The following is an 18353-nucleotide window of genomic DNA, read 5'->3' on the forward strand; positions in this document are numbered from 1 at the left end:
TCCGGAGGGCCCACCCGCCTGCCCATGCTCCTTACTTGCCCTTTAAAGCCTTTGGTGCTTCCGCGTACGTGCATGGTGCGTACAGCGCCTGTACAATGCTCCACCGAGCAGCTGGAGCATCACGGAGGCTTGAGGAGGCATTGCTGGAAGGTAAGACGCATTCGCGCGCCGTTCATATGGAGGATGCCAGGCCCTGTTGCAACCGTACCAGTTGCAATAGGATCCGTAACCCACCACTGGCCTCAACATGCAACCACAATTGCACCCAAAATTCATGTTGCTAAATGAGAAATTCGTTAAGTGAGTTTTGCCCCATTTTATGGCTTTTCTTGCCACATTTGTTAAGTGGATCACTGCAGTTGTTAAATTAGTAGCACGGTTGTTAAGTGAATCTGGTTTTCCCATTGACTTTGGTTGTCAGAACGCCGTAAAAGGGGATCACATGAATAGAATAGAATAACAGAGTTGGAAGGGGCCTTGGAGGTCTTCTAGTCCAACCCCCTGAGTAGGTAGGAAACCCTACACCATTTCAGACAAATGGTTATCCAACATCTTCTTAAAAACTTCCAGTGTTGGAGCATTCACAACTTCTGGAGGCAAGTTTTTCCACTGATTAATTGTTCTCACTGTCAGGAAATTCCTCCTTAGTTCTAAGTTGCTTCTCTCCTTGATTAGTTTCCACTCTTGACCCTGGGACACTGCAGCCATCATAAATGTAAGTCAGTTGTCAAGCACCTGAACGTAAATTATGTGACCATGGGGATGCTACAACTGTCATAAAGTGTGACAAATGGTCATAAGTCACTTTTTTCAGTGCCGTTGTAACTTTGAATGATCGCTAAGTGAACTGTTATATACCTGCGTACCGAATTCTGTGATACTTGAACAAACCATGAGATAGTCCAAAGTATGGACTACTTTTATGCATCTTTTTTTTCCCCATGTAAAATTGAAGTGATCTTGCCAATAACTGACAAAGTCACCACCTTCTCTTAGAATTGAAGACCAACTTTTGAGCTTCATGGTGGGACATTCGAGCAGGGGTGTGAAATGAACTTCATTTCATTGAAGGATGCTTCAGGGTTGTGCTTGACCTTGGGGGGGGGGGGCGTGGTTAGGTTGGTTGTGGCCAGCTTGACGTCACTTCAGAGGTGGGTTCCTACTGGTTCGGACCATGCCTACCATGCCACTGAACCGGTGCCACCATCTTGTTTTTTAGCACTGTGCATGCGCACTTCGCGCATCCCTGAGCGAGCCAGCTGTAGCAGCAGCCAGAACCCACCCTTGCATTACTTGTATTGTGGGTGCCTGTGGCGGCCCAAGAGCTCTGTCAGTGAAAACGGGGTCCCAAGCTCCGTTTTCGGCTGCAATGGCTTCCTGCAACCTTCTGCCAGCGAAAACAGAGCTTGGGAGGACTCTGCCCCCACCCCCCGAACTCCATTTTCACTGGTAGAGGCACCGTGGGCCGTTTCTTTGCTGTTTCCATGCAGATTAAGATTAAGATCCATGCAATTAAGTCAAAATTCCTTTGTATTTTCAAGTTAATTAAAACTTTTTTTTTAGTATGCTATGATCTAAGCACCCTGTGGATCAAATCCAGGCCCCAGGCCTTGAGTTTGACGCCTCTGCATTAGAGGCAGAATCTGTACAATGGGTTGCACCATAATGATATTTCTTAGTCTTTGACTACTTGGATTTTTGAACTATGATTTACAAAGAAGCCTGCTTTCTACATGCAGCCAATTGCTTATTCAGTACCTCGTGGTTAAATAATGGATTACTTCCCACAGTATATGAATCCAGATTGCATTTTATTCATGAACATTCTAGCAACAATCTGCATCTTTTTCTCATGCAGGGATCTAGACTAGTCATGCGCAACTGTTTATCGCTATGTTAGATGATCACCGGTGAAAGGGAAATGAGGTTGGCTGCAGAAACATAATGTACAAGTGTCTGTTTCAATGCATTTTAAAATTTGTTTCATTTTTGCATGTGCATAGATGTCGCCCATTGTGACCCGTCAAAACTGCGGTAGACAAAACCGCGCTCGATGAAAGCGCGTACCTGACATCATCAGCAGCGCGACGAAAAAAATTAAAAATAAATTAAATTGAAATTAAAATAAAATTAAAGCAAGCCGATTCACATAAAGGTAAGGGTTAGGTTTAGGGTTAGGGTTAGGGTTAGGTTAAGGGTTAGGGTTAGGTTTAGGGTTACGTTAAGCATTAGGGTTAGGTTTAGCGTTAGGTTAAGGGTTAGCGTTAGGTTTAGCGTTAGGTTAAGGGTTAGGTTTAGGGTTCGCTTTAGGGTTAGGTTTAGGGTTAGGTTTGGGGGGGTTAGGGTAAGGTTTTCGCTTTAATTTTAAATTTACTGCTCACAGTGCGATGTTTTTGTCGCGCTGTGATGACGTCACGTACGCACTTTCGTCGAGCGCGCTTTTGTCTACCGCGGTTTTGTGGTGGAACCGTCGCCCATTGATCAATCCATCTCTTATGGTGTAGCTCGTATATTCATTTGAGTTTGAAATCTCCGATACACAAAGCAGGGCAAAGAAAAAGAATATTTTTATTTGTACCCAACCTTTACTATTTTTTACAAATAATTCAGGGTGATGAATCTATCCATCTTCTTCATCCTAGTTTTCCCCATAACAACAATTTTGTGGGTAGGGTTGGGGAGAGAGAGGGAGGGAGGGAGGGAGGGAGGGAGGGAGGGAGAGAGAGAGGGATTGAGTCGAAGTCATCCAGCTGGCTCTCGTGGCTAAGGTAGAACTAGAATTCACAATCTCCTGGTAAAAGTTCTTCTCGCACATACGTGCTAGTCGTTCCTCACTCTGGGGGGGTGGTGCTCATCTCTGTTTCAAAGCCAAAGAGCCAGCACTGTCCGAAGACGTTTCCGTGGTCATGTGGCCGGCATGACTAAATGCCGAAGGTGCACAGAATGCTGTTACCTTCCCACCAAAGGTGATTCCTATTTTTCTACTTGCATTTTTTACGTGCTTGATAGGTTGATAGAAGCTGGGACAAGTAACGGGAGCTCACTCCGTTACACGGCACTATGGATTCAAACCTCCAAACTGCCGACATTTCTGATCAGCAAGCTCTGCGGCTCAGCCACTGAGCCACCGCGGCTCTACCTCCTAGAATGAGACATAAATATTTGGGAATAAGGACTAGTATAAAATGAGGAAAGCAGCGGGAGAGAGGTTACTTAGTGGAAAGATCCATGCAATTAGTCAAAATTCCTTCGTATTTTCAAGTTAATTAAAACTTTTTTTTTAGTATGTTATGAAACATTAAGCTAGCAAACATGGAAACCAAGAAGGTTCTGCTTGTATGGGGAGATTTTATGAATTCCTACTAGATTTCGGTATTGTACGAGCATGCCATTCAGTTTTAGTGAAGTTTTGGCCTATGAGGGCAAAGGCAGTTGAAGGCCATAGATCTCTATTGCCAGGTCCCCTGGGCACGATGGTGATTCCGAAAACCCACTGGGGAAGGGAGGAATGGCTGGCCTGGGTGACTGTAGTGACTGAGGACTGGCCTCCTGTTCTGGAGAAGTCAAACTGGATTTAGAGGTTGGTTTGGGCTCCTGGACTTCTGGTAAGGAATGTAGCGAGACATGCTTGCTTGAAGGGGGAGAAATGACCACCCGCCCCCAGATTTCCTTCTGGCCTTTTAGTGTCTTAGTGATGTTAGCTGAGCGGTGAGGATAGCGTGACTCCTGGTCTTCATGCTTATGTCCATGGTGTTTGTGGTGGTGATGGTGATGCTGATGGGAGTGGTGATGATGGTGTCTGTTCTCTTCGTCATGGTTTCTGTGTCTTTTACCATCAGCATGATCTTTCTCCTGCCCTGGTCCAGACCCAGATTGTGGAGACTGTTCATCTCTAACCAGTGGCTAACAAGACAAAAGATGCAGAACAGTGGCTTACAGAGTTGTCCATATCTGGCCCTATAAACTTGTGCTTACTTATTTTGTGAAATATTCAAAACAGTTGGTGTTGATAATTTCTCGGGATTCAACAAGGTGAGTCCATTCCAATTGTATGCTCTTGTGGTACCCTTGATTCAGTGGTGGGATTCAAAATGTTTTATTACCGGTTCTATGGGTGTGGCTTGGTGGGGGTGGCGTGGCTTAGTGGGCATGGTGTGGCTTGGTGAGCATGGTATGACTTTGTAGGTGTGGCTTGGTAAGAGTGGCAGGGGAAGGATACTGTAAAATCTCCATTCCCTCCCCACTCCAGAGGAAGGATACTGTAAAATCTCCATTCCCTCTTTACTCTAAGGGAAGGATACTGTAAAATCTCCATTCCTTCCCCACTCTAGGGGAACATTACTGTAAAATCTCCATTTCCTCCCCCCTCCAGGGGAAGGATACTGTAAAATCTCCATTCCTTCCCCATTCCAGGGGAAGGATACTGTAAAATCTCCATTCCCTCCCCACTCCAGGGGAAGGATACTGTAAAATCTCCATTCTCTCCCCACTCCAGGGGAAGGATACTGTAAAATCCCCATGCCCTCCCCACTCCAGGGGAAGGATACTGTAAAATCTCCACTCCCATCCCATTCCAGGGGAAGGAAACTGTAAAATCTCCATTCCCACCCCACTCCAGGGGAAGGATACTGTAAAATCTCCATTCCTACCCCAGGGGAAGGCTACTGCAAGATCCCCATTTCCTCCTGATCAGCTGGGACTCGGGAGGCAGAGAATAGATGGGGCCGGGGCCAGTCAAAGGTGGTATTTACCGGTTCTCTGAGCTACTCAAAATTTCCGCTACTGGTTCCCCAGAACTGGTCAGAACCTGCTGAATACCATCTCTGCCTTGATTACCTATGCACTTATTTATGCATTTAAAAAAATATTTGGAGGGGGGATATTGTTCAGTTGTTTCTATTTGTATTTGTTCATTCCATTTCATTATTTTATTATTACATCTTCTTTAAGGAGTTATGAACTACCTCACTTTAGAGGCTTTAGGTAGGAATCCAAAACTGAAATATAACCAAGAGTAGTACAATGAAAACAATTAACAGTAAAGTTGTTAAGCAGATCTTCTTCTGCCTGCTTAACCAAGCAATGTCTAAGTAGTGATTTTTTAAAAGCTATTATTTAACTGAGAAATCGATTGGTGTTTAGGGTAAAGCTCAATCAATGATTTTAAAAAAATAAACCATGTTTGACAAACAGAGAGTGAATATTTTCTGCAGTTGATAGCTGTTGAGGAACTTACCAGGTGTGGGAAGAAATGGCATTTTACAGTGACAAATTTCCGATTTTCAATCCTACTGTTTACCACAGAACCTTTGCATAGGCCTGCCTCCTAGAGCAAAAGAGAAATTTTTCATCAACAAACCAACCAACCAACCCAAAAGGTTTAAGTTGGCCAGATGTTTTGAATATGCAATAGGACAGCAATACATATTGTTCTTCAGATGTTCTGTATCAAAGGGCCTTCTTGGTTACTGTCTATGGTTGGCATGCCATTTCTTCTCCTCAAAATAACTGTTTCTGTGCTCTGGTTAGAGTGGATGGACCCGGCATTGCAAACCCAGATTTGTCTGCTATGCTTGTTAGGAACAGAAATTCTTTCTTTTTCTCAATTCTTTTGCCTGTAGAAACTGGGATACATCCGGTGGTGGGATTCAAATTTTTTTTTACTATCAGTTCGGTGGGTGTGGCATAGTGGTGGGATTCAAATAATTTAACAACTGGTTCTCTGCCCTAATGACCAGCTGGATAGGAGTGGCTTGGTGGTCGTGTCATCATGTGGGCGTGGCCAACCCAACATCACTCACATCAACAGGCCCTTCACCTTAGCTGTTACAATGTAATAAGGGTTAACTGGAGAGGCAGTTTCTGTAAGCAGGGCAATAAAGATTAAGTTAGAAGCAACACCAGAATGTTTCCTTCCTGCCTTCCTTACAGGATTAGCACTGTAAAGTGGAAAAAAACAAAAGGAGATTTCTTCCAACAACCGGTTCGCTGAACTGCTTAGAAAGTTACCAACCGGTTCTCCCGAATAGGTGTGAACTGGCTGAATCCCACCGCTGGTGTGGCATGAATTGATGGGTGTGGCATGGCTTGGTGGGTGTGGCAGGGGAAGGATACTGTAAAATCTCCATTCCCACCCCACACCAAGGGACGGTTACCGCACAATCCCCATTCCCTCCTGATCAGCTGGGACTCGGGAGACAGAGAATAGATGGGGGTGGGGCCAGTCAGAGGTGGTATTTACTGGTTCTCCAAACTACTCAAAATTTCCGCTACCGGTTCTCCAGAACTGGTCAGAACCTGCTGAATATCACCTCTGGCTACATCCCTTTCATAGGGTTTTTCAGTGTGGAATAAAACTGATTTTTAAATTTGAAGTGAAGATACCTTTTGTTACTACTCTTGTACTGCGGGATATTCCAATGTACATTTCCTCTCCTGGGAGGCTTTTGAGCAGTTCCTTTCTACTTGTAAATATAACGCAGTGTTCTGGGGATTGCCAAAATATTCTGTTTCCTTTCAAACTGCCCTGATCCAACCGTTGTAGGAGTGGCTTTGTGGAACTTGGAAATATTTTCAGGTGTTATAGAAGTGAAATCATTATTTTAATTATTGTATTCCTATTGATATATAGAATAGAATAGAACAGAACAGAGTAGAATAGAATAGATTCTTTATTGGCCAAGTGTTTTTTTTTTTTGCTTCTGTGCATACGCAGAACATTTTTTTTTGCACTGTGCATATGCGTGCAGGAGCAAACTGGCAGTAGTGCCTGCTGGAAACCACCCCTGCCTTGAAGGGATGATACGAGAATTCCTGTGCAAGAGGTTCTAACATTATCATTGTCTGGTTCCTGTTCATCTCTACAAAAATCTAATTTCAGATTTAACTTCTTCTGTTATTCGTTGTGGAATTATTAAAGAGCCGCAGTGGCACAGTGGTTAGAGTGAAGAACTGTAGGCTACTTCTGCTGACTACCGGGTGCCTGCAATTTGGCAGTTTGAATCTCACCAGGCTCAAGGTTGACTCAGCCTTCCATCCTTCCAAGGTGGGTAAAATGAGGACCCAGATTGTTGGGGGCAGATAGGCTGACTCTGTAAACCGCTTAGAGAGGGCTGTAAAGCACTGTGAAGTGGTATGTAAGTCTAAGTGCTATTACTATTGCTATTACTGTTTCTTCCATTTCTTTTCAAATAGATTCATTACAGCTATATTAATATCTACCTAACAGTTCTCTTTCATGTACAATGGTTGGATTCGTACAACCTATTAAATCCTAAACTTAAGCAAACTAAAACTGATTCCTTACTTACACAAGAGGTTATTTCAAATTAATATTCTTTTAGCATGGCATAAGGTGATTACTTGACCTATAAGATTAGAGGTGGCTCTCCCCAAATTATTCCATTTTGGTTAGATCTGGAAAAGAAATGTGCTGACAGACTTTGTACAAGATGTCTGAATACTCACTGCAGTATTGGGTGGGAGAAGAGGACACTTAGTGATGACAGGCATCGGCTGGCTTTTGGGACAAGAGGTCTCTTGGATGGTGTACTCCACAAAGTTGGAAGGGCCAATCACCCACTGTGAAAAAGTCAGAAGTTAGAGCAGGTCTCTTGAGAGTCATGGGAATCAAAGTCCAACCCTGCTAAGAGTTATGGGAATTAGAATATAGAATAACAGAGTTGGAAGGGACCTTGGAGGTCTTCTAGTCCAACCCCCTGCTTAGGCAGAAAACCCTTTACCGTTTCAGACAAATGGTTATCCAACATCTTCTTAAAGACTTCCAGTGTTGGGGCATTCACAACTTCTGGAGGCAAGCTGTTCCACTGATTAATTGTTCTAACTGTCAGGAAATTCCTCCTCAGTTCTAAGTTGCTTCTCTCCTTGATTAGTTTCCACCCATTGCTTCTTGTCCTACCCTCAGGTGCTTTGGAGAATAGCTTGACTCCCTCTTCTTTGTGGCAACCCCTGAGATATTGGAACAGTACTATTATGTCACCCCCTAGGGCCTCCAAAAGTTGTGAATTCTCCAACATTTTTTCATCAAAGTAGACATACCCAGTTCCTGCAACCGCTCTTCATATATTTTAGCTTCCAGTCCCCTAATCCTCTTTGTTGCTCTTCTCTGCACTCTTTCTAGAGCCTCCACATCTTTTCTACATTGTGGCGACCAAAACTGGATGCAGTATTCCAAGTGTGGCCTCACCAAAGCATTATAAGGTACTATTAACATTTCACCTGATCTTGATTCTATCCCTCTGTTTACGCAGCCTAGAACTGTGTTGGCTTTTTGGCAGCTGCTGCACACTGAATTAAAGTCCTATCGATCCATAGAGCATCAAGTTGCAGAATGGCATGCTCCAAAAAAACAAGAAAGGCATGCTAAGTAATTTCGAAGAGGTTTCCTTTATTGTTCCTCGCCTTTAAATAGAAATCTTGCCAAACTAAAACAATTAAGGATCTGATTTTGCTATTTGGCCTGCTGACCCAATAGTGGAATGCAGATAATCCTTGATGTATGACCACAATTGAGCTCAACATTTCTGTTGCTAAGTGAGACAAATGCTAATCGAATTTTGCCCCCTTTTGTGACTTTTTTGGCCACAGTTGCTAAGTGAGTCGCTGCAGATATTAAGTTAGACACACGGTTGTTAAGTGAATCTGGCTTCCCCCTTGATTTTGCTGTTCAGAATGTCGCAAAGGGAGATCACACGACCTTGGGACGCCACAACTCTCATAAGTATGAGTCAGTTGCCAAGGGTCTGAATCCTGATCCTGTGACCATGGGGATGTTGCAATGGTCGTAAGTGTGAAAACGGGTCATAGGTCACTTTTTCAAGTGCTGTTGTAACTTTGAACGGTCACTAAATGAACTGTTGTAAGCTGAGGACTACCTGTACCACAGTGGAGGGGACTATTTGACTAATTAGCTGACCCCCTGTGTTCCTGCTCCCCCCACCCATCTTTTAATTCATATTATTGCCCTTTCCTTGTTTATTTTTTAGTAGCTGATAACCCTGCGTTGTCTGGATATTTATTTATAGGGGGAAAATGTCCAGACCAAACGTAATTTCTAATCTTGGATTTTCCCCCTTACCAGAGGGAGCCCCCTTGTGGATTACTGTGAAGGCATTACCATGGCAACTTCACTGTGCTGTACAGTAGAAGCCATTTTACGGCAGTAGAGTAGAAGTCATTTTAAGGCACAACAGGCTGTATCTTAATAGAACACACATCCCGAGGGGTGTTAGGGGTGTTTTACCCCCACAGTATCTGTTTCCAGAGAGTAAGTCATCTGTGTACCATGTTTGGTTGAAATTGCTCGAGGCGTTCCATAATTATGCTGGAACATACATAACACAGCCGTTTTTATATATATATATAGAAGAAGATATAAGATTGTTTCATTGCTTTGCTATTGTTAAAGGTAAAGGTAAAGGTTCCCCTCGCACATATGTGCTAGTTGTTCTCGACTCTAGTGGGTGGTGCTTGTCTCCATTTCTAAGGTGGTCCCTATTTTTCTACTTGCATTTTTACATTCTTTCAAATTGCTAGGTTGGCAGAATCTGGGACAAGTAATGGGATCTCACTCTGTTACGTGGTTCTAGGGAATTGAACTGCCAAACTGCCAACCATTCTGATCAACAAGCTCAGCATCTTAGCCGCTGAGCCACCACATTGATTAATTAGCTGACCCCCATCTCCCCCCCTATGTTCCTGCTCTCCCCATCCATCTTTTAATTCATATTATTGCACAGTGCACATTTATTTTTATCGTTTCATTGCTTTGATATTATTATGTTTATATTTTTCTATTATTATTTTTTTGTTTTACTGTTGTAAGTTGGCCAGAGTAGCCTTACAGCAAGATGGGTGGCAAATAAATTTAACAAACAAGAAAATAAATGATTTACATCACTAAATATATTTTTTTGAGAACTCGGAACTCTTTTAACAGTCTCCCATCCAAGTATCAACCCAGCCTAACCCTTCTTAGCTAGGTTGCTAGTGTTTTACCCAATAAATACTACTGAAGAATACTTGTCCTTAGAACTGGGAATTATGATTGGTGTCCAGGTAGACTAGCTTACTAATAAATAAGCTTTTCCTAATCTGGTTTTGTCTGAGGTTTAGGCACTGTTACTTCCACAATTCATTGAGTTTTATCCCCAACATATCTGAAGGATGTCAGATTGGGAATTGCTACAAGAATTAATCCGTTCCATCCAAACCAAGGATACAGCATTGAGGTTTCCATGTTACCTGTGATCTTGCTTTGGTGACATTGAGGATGGTGAAATAATGAAGATGGTTGCTTTCCGCATTGAATTTGGCCAGGCTCTCAGCGGCTGTTTCCCAAAAAATGGCTTCAGAAGGATCTCCAGGGGTTGGACAATCAGGGCAGATTTTTGCCATAGCAGCTGAAGAAACTATAGAGAACAATATAGCAAATATTTAGAACAGTGTTTCTCAACCTTGGCAACTTTAAGGAGGGTGGGTTTCAACTCCCAGTTCCCACTGATGTCTAGAAAATTGTGAGAGTTGAAGTTCAACTATCTTAAAGTTGAATTAGGAGATTGGTCCAATATAGAAGTGGATTTTAGCTCATATCTTTAAATGGAAGCACAAACCGAAGTGCAGAGAACTTGGATTTGTTTGAAAATGGAGGATCTTTGTCTCTTGACCCTGTTATTGTATGAGCTTATTGTCTAAATCAGAGCTGGGGAGTGATGGCCCCTTTAGGACTTGTGGACTTCAACTCCCAGAATTCCTGAACTAGCATGGCTGGCTCAGGAATTCTGAGAGTTAAAGTCAATAAGTCATAAGAGGAAGGGCCATGGTTCTCCACTGTTGGTCTAAATGGGTGACCCAGTCTACAGATACTTAGCAATTATTCCTCATGTTTTTGAAATCTGTGCTTCTTCCTCAAACTTAGGTACATGTAATTGAAAAAAGATATCATGCAAAGCCATCTTGAGGATATAAATGTGTGTGTGTGTCTGTCTGTCTGTGTGTCTGTGTCTCTCTCTCTCTCTGTGTGTGTGTGTTCCAGCATAACTCTGGAACACCTCAAGCAATTTCAACCAAATTTTTCCAGAGACTAAGATGACTTACTCTCTGGAAAAAAATACTGTAGGGGGTAAGACACCCCTAAAACACCTTGGGTGTGTGTGTTCTGTTAAGATACAGCCTGTTGTGCCTTAAAATGGCTTCTACTCTACTGCTGTAAAATGGCTTCTGCTGTACAGCACAGTGGATTTGCCATGGTAACGGCTCCGCTGTACTCCACTAGAGGGCTCCCTCTGATAAGGGGGAAAATCCAACATTAGAAATTACGTTTGGTCCAGACATTTACCCCCTATAAATAAATATCCGGGCAATGCTGGGTATCAGCTAGTATAATAGAAGAGCCACGGTGGTGAAGTGGTTAGAGTGCAGTACTGCAGGCTACTTCTGCTGCCTGCCAGTTGCCTGCAATTTGGCAGATCAAATCCCACCAGGCTCAAGGTTGACTCAGCCTTCCATCCTTCCGAGGTGGGTAAAATGAGAAACCAGATTGTTGGGGGCAAATAGGCTGACTCTCTAAATCACTGAGAGAGTACTCAGTAAAAGCACTGTGAAGCTGTATGTAAGTCTAAGTGCTATTGCTATATGTGAAAGCAGGATAATGAACTAAATGCTATAGTCAATCGGATTTTATTTGGTTAGCTATAATAGGCCTTATTAGGCTGCCAGGTTGCACAGTGCTTCATGAATTGAACATAAAGTGTAATTTTGACTTGAAAGAAAGATAAAAATTTTTGAATTCCATTCTTGGATTAATTACAAATATTTGTTTCATGGTTTGAATTTGAGGGAGAATTTCATTTGCTATTCCCTTACTTGTAGTTTAATTCGGGCATTAGAATTAGATGCAAAGAGAAAAAGTATTTGTTATAACAGGATTTTTTTTCTGTAGATGTGCAACAAATCTGCGCTTTATAAAATTACGGCAACATCACAACAACACGATCATCACGTTTTTGAGTCTGATGGTAAATGTTTCAAACCCCCAAATCTGTACAGAAATGCATACACATCAAAGTGCGAAGTGTACAAAATAAAAAATGGACAGTAATTCATTAGAATTTTTAAAAAAGTTGCGAGAAACTACACATGCAAAATGCATACGAGCCACGTGAAAATTTATAGAAAGTGGAATTGAGCCAAATGGAACCTTTGGTTGAGAAATAGAACAAACTGAAATTCCAGGTGTAGGTAAGATATACATACGTGGGCGTAAAACACAGTCATAACTGTACAATTGTGAATGATTTGAATTCTTGTTGAAATGAATTATGACTTTGCATTGGCCGTAGACCTGGAACAAGAGAAAGTAGTTTGTGTTAGTGCCACCAGAATTGGTATCCAGCCAGTTCTGACAGGTTCTGGAGAACCGGTAGCAGAAATTTTGAGTAGTTCGGAGAACCGGCAAATAGGCTGGCCCCGCCCCCATTGCCTCCCAGCCTCCCAGCTGATCTTCTTTTGTTGCCCTGAACAGGAGAACAGAGCTGGAAAGCAGGTTAGTGGGGTGGGGAGGGAATGGGGATTTTGCAGTATCCATCCCCTGCCACGCCCACAAAGCCACGCCCACAGAACCAGTAGTAAACATTTTTGAATCCCACCACTGAGTACCACCCATTTTTTTTTACCAATGATTCCATGATACATAATGCAAAACTGTATGTTTCCCACACATTAGACCTCAGTTTACATGCCTTCCAAAATGAGGAGAGTCACATTTCCCATATTTCTCGTTCTCCATATCTCTATAGCCCCTACATTTCCTCCTGCAATTTTGTAGAACCCAATTTCTACTATGGATCAGAAGGGGCAGCTCACTGCAGGGAATGATTTGTGAATGTCAACATACATGCTAAGGGAACCAATGGAAAGAGTAAAGAAATGGTGGGGGATATTCCGAAGAGACATGTGATACGACAAGTGGTTAGAGTGACAGCCTCAACCTCCTTTGCAAACCAGTTCAAAACCCAGATTTGACTTCCTTCTAATAGCAATAGCAATAGCAATAGCAGTTAGACTTATATACCGCTTCATAGGGCTTTCAGCCCTCTCTAAGCGGTTTACAGAGTCAGCATATTGCCCCCAACAATCCGGGTCCTCATTTTACCCACCTCGGAAGGATGGGAGGCTGAGTCAACCCTGAGCCGATGAGATTTGAACCGCTGAACTGCAGATAACAGTCAGCTGAAGTGGCCTGCAGTACTGCACCCTAACCACTGTGCCACCTCGGCTCTAATCCCGGTTAATAGTTTTTTTTTTTAACTAAGTAGATCGATTACTTACTGTTTCATGCGCATCTCTAATTTTGCACTCTTTCCACAATTTTCTGCTCTGGACGTGGCATTCAGTTTCTAATACATCCAAAGTGATGTAGAAAAGGGAGCCACCCATCCACTATGGACAAACAAAAGGAAAGCTTTTGAAAAGGCAAAGCAACTTACTCACATACCACTTTGTAGTGCTTTACAGCCCTCTCTAAGCGGTTTACAGAGTCAGCCTATTTGCCCGCAACAATCTGGGTCCTCATTTTACCCACCTTGGAAGGATGGAAGGCTGAGTCAACCTTGAGCCTGGTGAGATTCGAACTGCCAAACTGCAGGCAGTTGGTGATCAGCAGAAGTAGCCTGCAATACTGCACTCTAAACCAGTGTTTCTCAACCTTGGCAACTTGAAGATGTCCGAACTTCAACTCCCAGAATTCCCCAGCCAGCATTCGCTGGCTGGGGAATTCTGGGAGTTGAAGTCCAGACATCTTCAAGTTGCCAAGGTTGAGAAACACTGCTCTAAACACTGCACCAATGTGTCAATCACCATAAGTGCATTACGTGGAATTAAATTAGCCTGCAAATCATCGTTTAGAAAAAGGCAAGAATTCAGCCCACTTTAACTCAGTGTCAGGAAACCAACTATCCAATCCAGCAAGGTCTGCTTGGAAGTTAGAAGATGACCACGAATAATCCATGAGAGGTGAAGTCACTCATCTGCCTCTGATTGTAATGGAGATTGATTTTTTTCCCTTCTTCTTTAAGTCCCATGTGGAAGAGTTGGGGTCGTAAACTAAGCCCCTGAAGGGAAAACTTTAATCCTGTAGGACCTGCACATGATCATCCAACTCCAAAATATACATAGTTCGATGCCACAGAAACCTTATTGGATGACTAGCAGATAAAGGAAAGAATTTGGTGGCAATGAATAGCTGTCTGTTTTTTTTTTCTTTTACCAGTCCAGATAAAGGTAAAAGTAAAGGTTCCCCTTGCATATATTTGATAGTCGTTCCCGACTCTAGGGGGCGGTGTTCATTTCTGTTTCAAAGCTGAAGAGCCAGCGCTGTCTGAAGACGTCTCCATGGTCATGTGGCTGTCATGACTAAACGCCAATGGCGCACAGAACGCTGTTACCTTCCCAACAAAGGTGGTTCCTATTTTTCTACTTGCATTTTTACGTGCTTTTGAACTGCTATGTTGGCAGAAGCTGGGACAAGTAACGGGAGCTCACTCCGTTACGCGGCGCTAGGGATTCGAACCGCTGAACTGCTGACCTTTTTGATCGACAAGCTCAGCAGCCACTGAGCCACTGCGTCCCTACCAGTCCAGATAGACCTAGTTTAATATGACCTCTTTAAAGGTGGACGCTATCAAATTGAAGGAAAGAAAAAAAGTGAGTAGAAGCGGGAGATCTTACCTGGAGTATTTCATGGACATCAAAAATGCGCTGGAGGCCAAGAACATAGCCTTCTTTCCGATGCGCGTTGAGTTTGTTTAGAGCCACTTCCGCGGCATCCTTTACCTCCGAAGAATTGCACATTGGGGGAAGAAAGTGAAAAGGCGGAGAAGCAACCACCAAGGGAAGCATCTGAAGGCCGATGAAGAAGGAAATCAAAAGAGACATTTTGGAAACATTTGAAGAATAAGAGAAGATGGCAACTGGAGCCAAGGTGGGAGAACAAGGCCAGGAAAGATCTTTACGGCTCCTTATATACTTTTAAATCAATAGCTAATATTTGTTTTTTCTATCTCACAGTGACCCTCACCTTTAAACTTCAACGTGCACATTATAAACACCAAGTCAATAATTAGAAGTCTATAGGTTTGCAGGAAGCAACAGCTAAGTTGTTGGATTAAATCACTACACCAGAACGCTATGTCTGTCTTTCTCTTCAATGAAAAATAAGAAATGTCAACAACCTCAAATATGCAGATGATACCCATTCTAATGGCAGAACGTGAAGAGGAGCTAAAGAGCCTCTTGATGCGGTGAAGAAGGAGAGTGCAAAAGTTGGCTTGAAACTCAACATGAAGAAAACTAAGATCATGGCAACCGGTCCTCTCAATTCCTAGCAAATATCCAAAGAAATGGAGATAGTGACAGATTTTATTTTCCTGGGCTCCAAGATCACCACAGATGGGGACTGCAGCCAAGAAATTAACAGACGCTTTCTCCTGGGGAGGAAAGCTGTGGCAAATCTAGACAGCATATTAAAAAAGCAGAGACATCACCCTGCCAACAAAAGTGCCTATAGTCAAGGCTGTGGTTTTCCCAGTTGCAATGTATGGCTGTGAAGGTTGGACCATAAGAAAGGCTGAGTGCCAAAGAATGGAGGCCTTTGAACGATGGTGCTGGAGAAGACTCCTGCGAGTCCCTTAGACTGCAAGGTGATCCAACCGGTCAGTCCTAGAGGAGATCAACCCTGACTGTTCTTTAGAAGGCCAGATCCTGAAGATGAAACTCAAATACTTTGGCTACCTAATGAGAAGGAAATACTCCCTGGAGAAGAGCTTAATGCTGGGAACGATGGAGGGCAAAAGAAGAAGGGGACGACAGAGAAGGAGGTGGATGGATGGAGTCACCGAAGCAGTTGGCATGAGCTTAAATGTACTCCAGAGGATGGCAGAGGACAGGAAGGCCTGGAGGAACGTTGTCCATGGGGTCGCAATGGATCAGACACGCCTTCGTAACTAACAACAAAGGACCCAGTAGAGTTGACTCACCACTAGAACTACAATACAGGTAGTCCTCAACATGCAGTAAGTCCGCAATTGACCCTAAAATTCCTGTTGCTAAGCGAGACAGTTTTTAAGTGAGTTTTGCCCCATTTTTATGACTTTTCTTGTCACGGTTGTTCAGTGAATCACTGCGCTTGTTAAGTTAGTAACACAGTTATTAAATGAATCTGGCTTCCCCATTGATTTTGCTTGCCAGGAGGTAATAAAATTTGATCACATGACCTTGGGACTCTGTGACAATCATAAATATGAGTCAATGGCCAAGCATCTGAATTTTGACCACATCTCCACAAGGATACTACAAAGGTCATAACTGTAAAAAATGTCACGTCACCATTTTTTTTTAATGCTCGTGTAATTTTGAAGGCCACTAAATGAACTGTTGCAAGTTGAGGGCTACCTGTAGTCCTTCTGGTTATCATTATTTTTATTTTATTTTATATTTCCTTCATAGAGGAAAATCCTGTTAGAACTATAATCTTTCCCAGAGTCCAGATCAGAGGTGGCATTCAGCAGGTTCTGACCAGTTCTGGAGAACCGGTAGTGGAAATTTTGAGTAGTTCGGAGAACTGATAACTGCCACCTCTGGCTGGCCCCGCCCCATCTATTCTCTGCCTCTCAAGTCCCAGCTGATCAGGAGAGAATGGGGATTTTGCAGTAACCTTCCCCTGCCACGCCCACCAAGCCACACCCACCAAGCCATGCCACACCCACCATACCATGCCCACCAAGCCACGCCCACCAAGCCACACCCACCAAGCCACACCCACCAAACAATGCCATGCCTACCAAGCCACGCCCATAGAACTGGTAGTAAAAGTTTTTGAATCCCACCACTGGTCCAGATGTTTTAAAAAGAAATTAAGCCTTCTCATTGTTGATGCAAATGGGGAGAGACCAGACTAAATTCCAGTCAGTTGCAGAGGAGTTGTCCGCCCTGGAAGCCATCTTTTTCTTTGGATTGTCAGGGCAGCCACATTTAGTGCTGTGGGAAACTGGGAGGGGCAGATTGTACGCAGTTGGGAAGATATCTAGCCATAATAACATTCTTTTCTTAAGAGAGTCAAGGACACCTTGCTCTGCAGCTGCGATGGTATGACTGGGAGGCATCTCCAGTTGGGGCAGTGCATTGATTGGGCCATGTGATGGACATGTGGGTGCTGGGCAGGGACCTGGAATTTCTTTTGGGTGGGGAAAACCTGGAAGCTTTCAGATTCGGGTTTTCCCAGGTGTGCCAATATGACATCTCTAATAAAATGGGACTTTGAGGAACCTCAACCCTTGGACTCTTCTTTTGTTGGGGGTGTTACTTGGAACCCTGACAGGAGTGGCCCAACGCATATTCCCCAAATGCTTTGATTGAGGTGGGAGAACATTTTTGGTAGGACAGGTGAACTGAAGTCCAGAGACCTTGTTTTTCGGTCTTTGGGCTGGCCCTGCAAAATGTCCTCCCACAAGGTTCAGTGGGTTCAAAATGGCTTCCTATGACAAGTTCATTGACTTCAGCAGAGGATACAGTTTTGCACTGCAAGTATGTTTTTCTTTTCTTATATATTCTTACACCATTATTCTCTGAGGTCCTGAGAATGTCCGTGATGGAGAGATATATATTGAATGAATGAATGAATGGTTGGTGAAGAAGCTTCCAAATCTCCAGAATTAACCCTTCGTGGAGGGCACTTGTGACAATATTAGGTAACCGATGGTCAAGAGAGGTCTTGGGTCTTCTTCACTGCACATATTCAAGAAAAAATGTAGAGGGTTTTTTTTCCCTGGGATGCCATAAATGGGATTCCTCACTAAGCCATGAGTTGGAGCTGTGGTTTCAATCAGTGTTTTTCAACCTTAGTTGGACATGTGGACTTCAATGCTCAGAATTCCCCAGCCAAAAAAGCTCCTTAGCACTTTGAAATATTGTCTACTTTGCTGTGTTTTTAGGCATCTTATGAGAAGTAAGGAAATGTTTTGGATTCCTATACATCAGAAAACTTCTACTACCCAAATTCAAAGAGCATGTTTTCCAAGCTCTGAAACATCCACGGAAACTACTATAAATATATTTGTGAGAATGTTGAAAACTACTAGCGATCTTAATTTTTCTGCTCCTTGCAACAAGAACAATGCCTGGCATTCTCCCAGGTTCTTCTGCATAGGCTGGGTGTTTTGTTTCAAAAGAATAAATGAAACAAATCAATCAATCTGGTTTTTGAAATAATCACTACAAAGTCTGTCATGTTGCATGGTTTCTTAAGCAAAGAAACAACGGTTTCTTAACAAACGTGGCTG

The 18353-nt window shown here is 43.1% G+C and overlaps 1 protein-coding gene across 1 annotated transcript; it reads right to left on the reverse strand.

Moving 5' to 3' along the window:
- Positions 1-3058: 3058 nt before the first annotated feature.
- LOC116514423 (fetuin-B-like) lies at positions 3059-15495 on the reverse strand. The gene is made up of 7 exons (XM_032226004.1): positions 14746-15495; positions 13348-13458; positions 12274-12361; positions 10264-10430; positions 7468-7581; positions 5237-5326; positions 3059-3903 (listed from the first exon to the last, which is right to left on the reverse strand). The coding sequence occupies exons 1-7, from the start codon at positions 14950-14952 to the stop codon at positions 3415-3417; spliced, it is 1266 nt and encodes a 421-aa protein (XP_032081895.1). The 5' UTR covers positions 14953-15495; the 3' UTR covers positions 3059-3414.
- Positions 15496-18353: the final 2858 nt, after the last annotated feature.

Source organism: Thamnophis elegans, chromosome 10 (assembly GCF_009769535.1).
Source record: "Thamnophis elegans isolate rThaEle1 chromosome 10, rThaEle1.pri, whole genome shotgun sequence".
Classification (NCBI taxonomy): Eukaryota; Metazoa; Chordata; class Lepidosauria; order Squamata; family Colubridae; genus Thamnophis; species Thamnophis elegans.